At 43.0% G+C, this 11,170-nt stretch overlaps 1 protein-coding gene across 1 annotated transcript in view; it reads right to left on the bottom strand.

Moving 5' to 3' along the window:
- The window catches only part of ANKRD55 (ankyrin repeat domain 55), a 132,126-nt gene that overhangs the window by 55,868 nt on the left and 65,088 nt on the right, over positions 1-11,170 (bottom strand). The window contains exon 6 of the mRNA XM_011942923.1: positions 8,320-8,380. Within this exon, the coding sequence (XP_011798313.1) occupies positions 8,320-8,380 (61 nt within the window). The remainder of the gene's footprint in view (positions 1-8,319; positions 8,381-11,170) is intronic.

Genomic DNA, 11,170 nt, shown 5'->3' with positions numbered 1-11,170 from the left:
AAATAAATAAATAAATAAATAAATAAATAAATAAATAAATAAATAAGAGAATGTTTTGTTGACTGTATTTTAATAATTTTAATATATTGATTTCTTTTGCAATCCTATATATTTTATTTTCTGTAATTTCAGATATTTTTCTTTTTTGATATTTTTTCCTTTTAAAAAGAAGTTTAAATAGAGATGAGGTTTAGCCATGTTGCCCAGGCTGATCTTGAACTCCTGAGCTCAAGCAATCGTCCTGCCTTGGCCTCCCAAAGGGCTGGGATTACAGGTGTGAGCCACTGCACCCGGCCTAATTTTTAAGGTATGTTTCTGAGAAGTTATCCATAGGTTTCACAAACACATGAAAATGTGTTCATGTCATAAATATGGGTAAGGACACCTGCTCTAAAGTCTACAGGACATTTAAAAAAAATTCTAATTGGTATAAAATTTTATTTACTTGGCCGGGCGCAGTGGCTCAAGCCTGTAATCCTAGCACTTTGGGAGGCCGAGACGGGCAGTTCACGAGGTCAGGAGATTGAGAACATCCTGGCTAACATGGTGAAACCCCATCTCGACTAAAAAATACAAAAAAACTAGCAGGGCGAGGTGGGGGGCGCCTGTCGTCCTAGCTACTCAGGAGGCTGAGGCAGGAGAACGGCGTGAACCCGGGAGGCAGAGCTTGCAGTGAGCTGAGATCCAGCTTGGGCGACAGAGCGAGACTCTGTCCCCCCCCCAAAAAAATTGTATTTACTTATGTATATCTCATAGACACCTCTAATACCATGAAAATCTTATTTTTTTGAGAGGAGGTTTTGGAAATAACAGTTAGCTGGAGTCAAGTCTGGGAAATAAATTGGATAGCTGAGTCAACAAAACAAATGAAGAAAGGGCCATAAAATAAAATAACATGACTTTTTCTTGAATTTAATTCTTTCTTTCTCCCTAGATATAACATATCTAGATACACTATATATCTGGGCTGGGCGTGGTGCCCCACGCCAGTAATCCCAGCACTTTGGGAGGCTGAGGCCAGTGGATCACTTGAGGACAGGAGTTGGAGACCAGCCTGGCCAACCTGGTGAAACCGTGTCTCCACAAAAAATACAAAAATTAACCAGGCATGGTGGCAGGCACCTGTAATCCCAGCTACTTAAGAGGCTATGGCAGGAGAATCGCTTGAACCCAAGAGGCAGAGGTTGCAGTGAGGCAAAATCGTGCCACTGCACTCCAGCCTGGGTGACAGAGTGAGGCCACATCTCCGGAAAAAAAAAATCTATATATATATGTGTGCATATACATATATATATATATTTTTTGTGCCTCACTATGTGCAAGCTACTGAGCTAGAATCTAGGGATACAAAGATAAAAAAGGCATGGTCTATCTCTAGAAGTTTATAGGGTTGGGGGAGAGTGGGAGAGGGAGGTCGGGGCTCCTAAGTAGCGGTGACCCTACTCCTTTTTTTTTTAGATGTTCGGTCTTAGGCTAAAACTTCTGATTCATTAAAAAATTGTGCTTTGTTATTCTACATTTTGCTAACTGTAAAGTAAAAAATTTCAAGAGTCAGGGAGTGTTTCTTCTACTTTTGGTTCTATCTCAGGAATGTGGTAAGTAGAAGTGATGCTAAGTATTATGTCCAAAAGGTCACATTTGTTCTTGCAACTTAAATTTATTTCTCAGAGTGGTTCTACAATTGAAGTTTGGATTGTCAGACTGCTCACAAAAATCTACTTACATAAGAATGTGCATTTAATATATCCTAAACAATATATATATCCTAAATGCTGTGCATAACAGTGCTTCTCTGGATAAATGCATTCAAAGTTCTAACTCAGATGCCAATAGCTCAGAGCCCCTCTTGATAGAACACTCTTCCCGTCAAGGCTAAAATGAGAGCAGGAGAGGTTAGTTTCCATTTAACTCCCGCTAGCTGCAATAGAAAAGCCTCACTCTATGTCAATGATTCTCCTGAGGTCTTGTTTTGAAGAACAAAAGCACAAAGGACAATCTGACCTATCTCACTTTTTTCAGTGTTAACTGCAGTGTGGATAGCTTCTAAGTAAGTCACTTTATAATTAAGCAGTGTGGTTAATGAAACAGGAAAAACAAACAGATCATTGGAACAGAACAAAGAGTTTGAAAATGAAACCATATATTTAAAAAAATCTTGTAACAAACAAAAACATAATTTAACATAACATAATCCAGTTCTTGGGGTAGAGAAGAGGTCTTCTTTAAAAAGACATCAAAAGAAAAAGCAGAAACAGACAAGAATGATCATTTTAATTATATCAGATTTTTATATTTCTGAATAAGAAAAGGTACTATGAACTGTTTTAAAATAACCAACAGCCTATGAAAAAGGATTTACAACTCAACAGCAAAGCATTAATATTCAGAATATAAAATAAACTCCTATAAATCAATAAGAAAATGACAATCCCGATCAATGGACAAAGAATGTAAACAGGCAAGTCACAAAAGAAGATATAATAAAGACCATCATATCTATGAAATGATGTTCATCTCTTTAATCAGGGAAAATGCAAATAACAAGAAAATCCAGCAACAACTGGGGAAAAAACAGTACTTACACTAAAAACAACAACAACAACAACAACAACTACAACACCACCCAGCTATTTTGGGGGAATAATTAGGTAGTGTGTATTAAAAATAAAAACATACAGTCTTTACTACCCAGCAATTCTTCTTTTAAGAGAAATGCTTGTATAGAGTATGCAAAGAAGCTTGTACAAGAAACACTCTCTAGACGGGTGTTTATGAAAAACCAGAAAAATTGAGACAACCTGAATATCCATTCACAGGGGAATGGCAAAATAAATGGAGGTATTTTGATATTATGTAACACTATGAAGCCATTAAAAGGAATGAGCCACAGGCCGGGTGCCATGGCTCACACCTGTAATCCCAGCACTTTGGGAGGCCGAGGCAGGTGGATCACGAGATCAGGAGTTTGAGACCAGCCTGGCCAACATGGTGAAACCCCTACTAAAATACAAAAATTCGCTGGGTGTGGTGGCGGGTGCCCAGCTACTCGGGAGGCTGAGGCAGGAGAATCGTGTGAACCTGGGAGGTAGAGGCTGCAGTGAGCCGAGATTGTGCCATTCTGGCCTGGACAGGGCCAGACTCGGTCTCAAAAAAAAAAAAAAAGGAATGAGCCAGATCTATATGTATCAAAAATTCTAAGACAAATGCTTGAGTTGAAAAAACTAAGTTAGGCCAGGTGCGGTGGCTCATGCCTGTAATCCCAGCACTTTGGGAGGCCCAGGCGGGAGGCTGGAGGTCAGAAGACCGAGACCATCCTGACTAACACGGTGAAACCCCGTCTCTACTAAAAATACAAACAAAATTAGCCAGGCATGGTGGTGGGTGCCCTGTAGTCCCAGCTACTAGGGAGGCTGAGGCAGGAGAATGGCGAGAACCTGGGAGGTGGAGCTTGCAGTGAGCCAAGATCGCGTCACTGCACTCCAGCCTGGGTGACAGAGAGAGACAAAAAAAAAAACAAAAAGTTGCAGAACACATAGAGTGATACCTTTTTTTAAAAAATGAATTTAACTGTTACCTCCCCCTACCCCTCATACAATGGAGGCTACATCATGCTTGGAGCTCACTGAAAAAAGACAAGAGAGAGAAGGTTACTTGTTCAAAACATTGAGCAGCCAAATACAGGAACTACACCAAAGTAATGAATGAAAAAGAAAGCCTGGGCTGTGTTCTTTCCATTTCAGAATTGTATTTATTTCTCAATGGCAATCAATGGCAAGAGCTTTTGCTGTTATAAATTTATCATGATTGGCTCTCACTAGCAATGACCAATAACTAAATAAAATAAATAATAGGCAAAAACAGAATTACAGCATTAGATTTAGTTTTAAAGTTTTTTTTTGTTTGTTTGTTTTTTTTGAGACGGAGTCTTGCTCTGTTGCCTAGGCTGGAGTGCAGTCACACCATCTCAGATCATTGCAACCTCCATCTCCCAAGTTCAAGCAATTCCACCGCCTGCCTTAGTCTTTGGAGTAGCTGGGGCTACAGGCATGAGCCACTACACCCAGCTAATTTTCATATTTTTAGTAGAGACATTAGTAGGGGTTTGGCCATGTTGGCCAGGCTGGTCTTGAACTCCTGGCCTCAAGTGATTCACCCCCCTCAGCCTCCCAAAGTGCTGGGATTACAGGCATGAGCCATGGAACCGGGCCTTAAAAATCTTAATTGGCTTCATTTGCAATTTTAGAACTGGGCTTCATTCCAAAATGTTCTGGCCGGGCATGGTGGTTCACGCATATAATCACAGCACTTTGGGAGGCTGAGGCAGAAGGATCACTTGAACTCAGCAGTACTAGACCAGTCTGGGCAACATAGGAAGATCCCCGTCTCTACCAAAAATGAAAAATGAGCTGGGTATGGCTGTGCATGCCTGTGATGCAGGGTTTCTGTGGTCCCATCTACCCTGGAGGCTGAGGCAGGAGGATCGACTTGAGCCCAGGAGGCGGAGGCTGCAGTGGGCTGTGATCATGTCACTGCACTCCAGCCTGAGTGACAGAGTGAGACTGTCTAAAAAAAAAAAAAGCTTTCCAATGAGCCCAGCAGAGGAGGTTGGTTTTGCAGATAGAGAAGGGCTGAAAAAAGCAGAAGCAAAGAACAAAAATCAGATTGGTTATTTCAAACTTACTTTCCTTGAAAGATGAAAGATGAGAACAGGGAAACAGCACAACAGAGAAAAAACTGATTGCTTAACATCAGGTTACTTTAGGTTACTTTTTGTTATAAGGATTAAAGGCAGAGGAAATTTCATTATCATGCTAAGTAAAACTGGCCTGTTTGGGAAATTTGGCTATTATCTCTCTCCTGATTTCTCAGAAGGTCAGATAACAACTTGATTTCAGATTTCAACTTGATTGGTGACTTGGAATTTAAGTACAAGGGACTCCATTTTGATATTTGGCCTGGTCTATTGACCTAGTACAGGGGCTCAGTCAAAACCAAAATTATATGAGTGCCTCAAAGTTATATGAATGCCATCTCTACTAAAAATAGAAAAATTAGCCTGGCATGGTGGTGTGTGCCTGTAGTCCTAGCTATTCAGAAAGCTGAACGGGAGGATCACCTGAGCCCAGGATGCAGAGGTTGCAGTGAGCTGACATCGCATCATACCACTGCACCCTAGCCTGGGCCACAGAATGAGACCCTGCCTCAAAAAAAAACCAAAACCAAAATCATATATATATATATATATATATATACACACACAGCTACATATATATACACACATACACATACATATATGGATACGTAATATATACATACATGCATATATCCATACACACACACACACACATATATATATATATCTCTTCAGTGATTTAAAGCAAAACCTCAGAGGAAAGAGAATTGTACTGTTAGAAACTTCTGCTTTGAAAATGATAACCAGAGATGAGGTAGCACACTCTGGTCACTCTGCCCATGGTGTGGAAGCAGGGAGCTAGAGTGGCGGAGTCCATGTGTACATATATATACACATATATACACATACTATATATATATTATATATATATATATGTATATATATTATGAAAAACACAGGCAAGCATTAGCAGTTGGTTTCAGATGGATTCCAGACAACAGGCTGTGAATGGACCAAAGAGGAAGCTGTGACCATGTGTAGGAAGTGCCTTGTTGAGGCCCTTGCTCTGCTGGGTCTGCTTTCTGAGCTTAAAACCCAATGGGTCCATATGCTGGTGTAATAGTAGGAGGAATCTTTTTGCAGAAGTCCCTTTGCATGAGGAGGAACCAGGGACTTTATTTACCACATATTTTATGTAAGGTGTTATAATTACCACTCTTAGAAAGATCCGTGTCTACTTTCATTGTCTCCACTGCCAGGTGCCTCCTAGGGTGGAGAAAAATAGGAAACTATGTCTTTGCTGGGGGGTTGCTAGTTCTGCTGAGAGGTACTTGAGTTAGAGGTCTATAAGTGGAATTTAGCTTTAGGGTATAAATGAGCAAATTTGTCATCTTTCTAAATAAGGCCGAGTTTAGGGATTACCACAGAGGTTGCAGGTGGAGCATGTAGTTGGCAACTTGCCCTGAAATCTAGAGGTTCACAATCTGCTGACATGGACCCCGCCACTCCAGCTCACTGCTTCCACACCATGGGCAGAGTGACCAGAGTGTGCTACCTCATCTCTGGTTCTCATTTTTAAAGCAGAAGTTTCTAATAGTGCAACCCTCTTTCCTCTGAGGTTTTGCTTTAAACCACTGAAGATATGGGGAGTGAAAGCAGCAGGGGCTTTCTGATGTGGTTATTAATGCCAGTCAGAGGGAAGCCTTTAATCAGAAGGCTCAAGACAGATGGGGGGACTGGGCGCAGTGGCTCACGCCTGTAATCTCAGCACTTTGGGAGGCCAGGGTGGGCAGATCACCTGAGCTCACAAGTTTGAGAACAGCCTGCTCAACATGGTGAAACCCTGTCTCTCTATTAAAAATACAAAAATTAGCTGAGCACAGTGGTGTGCACTTGTAGTCCCAGCTACTTGGGAGGTTGAAGTAGGAGAATTTCTTGAACCTGGGAGGTGGAGGCTGTAGTGAGCTGAGATCGCACCACTGTACTCCAGCCTGGGCGATAGAGTGAGAATCTGTCTATTTAAAAAAAAAAAAAAGACAGATGCGGGGGCATCTATTCCAGGAGAAAGTGATTAGGAGGGGCTTACCCTCTGCCCCTTGCCTATGGTCACCTAGCTTCCTTGAAAAGAATGTAATTGGCATCTTTGTGTATGTACATTTTTAATGTTATCAGACTTTTTGAGTGAAATGCAACCAAACCAAGCACATATTTATTTTACAATTCCATTAAAAACCAGGTATTTAAATTGATTTCAAGAACCTTGTTAAGGAAATCAGCCTGGCTAAGGAAAATTAGTACTGCATTTAAAAAGAGTTAAGCAGATCTAACAAGACTTTAAGCTACTCTTGGGCAGCTCTGCTTAGTGTCTGAGCCACCTTACCTCAAGAACTTTGTTGAAGAGTGTTGAACAACCTTTTTGGAAGCCTTCTATTTGCAACACGAATTAAACAGCAGTTATGATCACTGAAATTAATAACGTGGTGTCTGGAGCAGGTAACCTGGAATTATTGATATTGTCTCTGTGTCATCTTTTTCTTTTCTTTTTTGGGGCGGCGGGGGGGTGGGGGCACAGGATGTCGCTCTGTCACCCAGGCTAGAGTGCAGTGATGTGATCATATCTCACTGCAACCTTGAACTTCTGGGCTTAAGTGATCCTCCTGCCTCAGTCCTCACAGTAGCTGGGACTATAGGCATGTGCCACCACACCCAGCTACTTTTTAAACTTTTTGTAGAAATGGAGTCTTGCTCTGCTGCCCAGGCTGGTCTCAAACTCCTGGGTTCAAGTGAGCCTCCCATCTTGGCCTCCCAGAGTGCTGGGATTACAGGCATGAGCCAGTATCTAGTCTTGTCATTGTTTTCCTTTTTCTTTCTCTTTTTTCTTTGGAGATGGGGGGTCTCGCTATGTTGCCCAGGCTGGGCTCTAGTGATCCTCCCACCTCAGCCTCCTGAGTAGCTGTGACCACTGGCACGCACCGCCACACCCAGCTGTCTGCCATCTTTCACTAGAGAGCATGTCTTAGGCCGGGTGCGGTGGCTCATGCCTGCAATCCCAGCACTTTGGGAGGCCAAGGCAGGCAGATCACCTGCGGTCGGGAGTTTGAGATCAGCTTGACCAACACGGAGAAACCCTGTCTCTACTAAAAATACAAAATTAGCCGGGTGTGGTGGCACATGCCTGTAATCCCAGCTACTGGGGAGGCTGAGGCAGGAGAATCACTTGAATCTGGGAGGTGGTGGTTGTGGTGAGCCGAGACAGCACCATTGCACTCCAGCCTGGGCGACAAGAGAGAAATTCCGTCTTAAAAAAAAAAAAAAAGAGAGAGAGAGAGAGAGCATGTCTTGAGCCACAGCATGCTACTAAGTTTCTGGGACTTGAGAAGACAGGAGAAAACAATATTTATTTCTCAATGTCCAGAGGGAAATTACAAAATTTCAGTCGTATGGTAAATGCTGAAGTACTTAATGCAATAAAGTCCTTCCCTATCAGAAGCTACGCACACCCAGGGTGGGGATAAGTTTCTGCTGAGGATTAATAGTGAAAACAGGTCTCCCTTTCATGGTAGGAACACAAAACTGTGCTTCATGTCTCCCTGTAGCATTTAAGAGGAAGCACAATGGTTCAGAAACGCCCTTCCTTTCACCCTCACATGCAAAATGACCACTTGTTGCTTGAGAGTGTGGCTCACCTCATTGTCCTGGTGATTAATCTCGCTGAGGTTCGACTGTTGCAACAGGACTGTGAGGAGCCTGTAAGGAAAAATAGGAGAAATGGCTCAAAAGAACAGACAGTCACGGTGCTCTTGGAATCAGTATAAAAACGTGACCTTAGAAAAAGCGTCAGTTGAAAGGCTCCAAATGAAGATGAGGGCCTTTCTGTTTCTCTGGGAAAAAGATCCACAGAAAAGAAGTAAGAGTGTGATAGGTTAGAAGACACCTGTGAGGAGGGCTGCTGTCTGCCTTTCCCACCCTCTCTCCATCTCAGCACTCCCGAGGGGCACAGGGGGATGGAGAAACTTTAGGCTCATTGTGTTCACCAGGCCTCTGTCACCTAGCCATGCCCTTTAAGAACCAAAATCATGTAGCACTCAGTCTTTTTTTTTTTTTTTTTGACACGGAGTCTCGCTGTCGCCCAGGCTCGAGTGTGCAGTGGCATGAACTTGGCTCACTGGAAGCTCCGTCTCCCGGGTTCACGCCATTCTCCTGCCTCAGCCTCCCAAGTAGCTGGGACTACAGGCGCCCACCACCACGCCTGGCTAATTTTGCTTTTGTAGTTTTAGTAGAGATGGGGTTTCATCATGTTAGCCAGGATGGTCTAAATCTCCTGACCTCGTGATCTGCCTGCCTTGGCCTCCCAAATTGCTGGGATTACAGGCATGAGCCACTGCGCCCAGCCACTAATTCTTTATTCACTTTACAGGAACTTACAGAGTGCTTTCAACCTGCTTCACTCCTAGCTGCATATGTCATGCCTTTTTAATGCAAAGATTATACCAGGAGGTTGTCAGTATTTGCAAGTTTGCTCATTCTTTGTAAAATACACACATGCCTAAGCACAAGATGACAGTAATCAGTGTAAAACAGCTATCAACGATTCTCAGATTCAAGCTCTTACCTGACTTGGATCTCTTGCTCAGTTGACTGAAGTCAACATCTGGGAGAGGGGGCAGTGGAGAGGGGCCCGGGCTCTGCAGCCAGATGGCTTGGGTTCGCATCCTAGTCCTGCCACTGATGAGCTCTGTGACCTTAGGCAAGTTACGTATCTTCTCCCTGCCTAAACTTCCTCATCTGTGACATAGGAGTGATAAAAACTACCTATCACACAGCTCAGTGTGAGGATTAAATCAGTTAATATGCATACAACATATAGAGCATGTCTGGAACATGCTGTTATTTCTAGAGCACTTAACCCCAGAAGTTCGAACCCTGGCTCCATCTCAGAACTGCTTGGAGAGATTTTTTTTTTTTTTTTTTAAACCACAAATACCTGGACTCTGTACTCAGGGTTTCTAACTCAATATGTCTGGAGAGAAGCCTAGCTTCTACTGTTTTAAAAAAGCTATTCAGGAAATTCTGGTAAACAGCCAGGTTTGGAAACAATTGAGAAAGGTGCTGAATGAATTAATGAATGGATACTCATCATGATGATAAAGAATAGTGGTATGTGCAGTCAATGGAGGAAATTTAGAAATTGCTTTTGGAAGAATTATTTGTAAAATGAAATTGTTTAGTCTCTTCTCCAATCAAATCTTTATCGTCTCTCGGCTTGGAAGACATCTAAAGCACTAAGTATTACATTGTTAGTTACAATAGAAGAAAAGAAAGATCCACTAATCATATTGCCTTAGTAGGAAATGTAATACACAGAGAGCTTAAATAGAGATGGACTTCTGGTTATTTGCGGTGGAGGTGCAATAACTAGGAAACCTGTGGTTTCAATCATAGCCTTTTGGGGAGCCAGGACAATGCTGAGATTTAATTCTGACCTCACTACTGCACAATCTGAGTTTCTGTATCCTCATGTATATCAGAGGGGTAGCAATTCAGTGGTGTAAAGGATCGAGTGATCCAACAGGCAGAAAGACCCTGGGTCACATACTCTAAAGGGACAATGGCTATGACTGCATACAGTACATCTCTTTTATGCTCTCTGAATTCTAGATGTAGCCTTTGGTAGGAAGACATAAAAATAATTGCATTTTGGGTCACACAATTTTTATCTTTGCAATTATTTCACCAATGGATATATTTCCCTGTGGCTTCTTTGTAAGTGGGGGCAGGGCTTAACTGGTGACTGTGCTTCTCCTTTCTCTCTTTCCTTTCTGTCCTCTCTGTCTCATTATTGGCCATTGTTTACTCTCTAGGGCTCATTTGGTCTGAGGGACTGGGGGACGAGGGAAGGGCAAGGTAGGAGGTCAGCTGTGGTCCAGTGTGGTTAGCCTCGGTTAGCCCTGAGCGGACAGAGATTATCTGTGGCCAGACAGGATCTTCCGTGGGCTCTGACCAGGTTAGAATGAGGGTAGGAAGAGCAAGACCTCTTGTCACATCCTGGGTGGACTCCCAAGGTTGTGGGATGAACCCTGTGCCTAGATAGTTCTCTATTTGGTTTTCAAAGCCATTCTCTTCTCTACACTGCCTTGCTCTGAGGCTGTCCTCTGGGACGGCATCAACCAGGCTCCCTTGCCCTTGGCTTCCTATTGGGTTTTGCTAGTGGGGGAACTGGCAGGAGGAGGGAGAGAAGCCAGCTCCCTTTCTGGCAATAATTGTATTTCTCTACCAAAGGCCTCAGTTCTTGCCAGGTGGCCCCCTCGCCTACAGCTAAGCTACCACTGCAGCTCTCAGAAGGTTCCAGTAACTGCCCCTTCCTTGCCCCTTTAGGTCTAGAGAGTGATAACATTTTCCTGCTCTTTTGGGGAAAGTGGGGGTGGGAGAGGGGGTTAGAGCATCATCCATCATCTCTTGTTGGTCAATTTTTGGTCATTTTTTTTTTTTTTTTTTGAGACAGGGTCTCACTCTGTCACCCAGGCTGGAGTGCAATTG

The sequence above is a fragment of the Colobus angolensis genome, unplaced genomic scaffold, assembly GCF_000951035.1.
Source record: "Colobus angolensis palliatus isolate OR3802 unplaced genomic scaffold, Cang.pa_1.0 Scaffold212, whole genome shotgun sequence".
Taxonomy (NCBI): domain Eukaryota; kingdom Metazoa; phylum Chordata; class Mammalia; order Primates; family Cercopithecidae; genus Colobus; species Colobus angolensis.
Note: the sequence above shows the minus strand (reverse complement) of the source record. Positions and strands in the feature narration are given on the sequence as shown.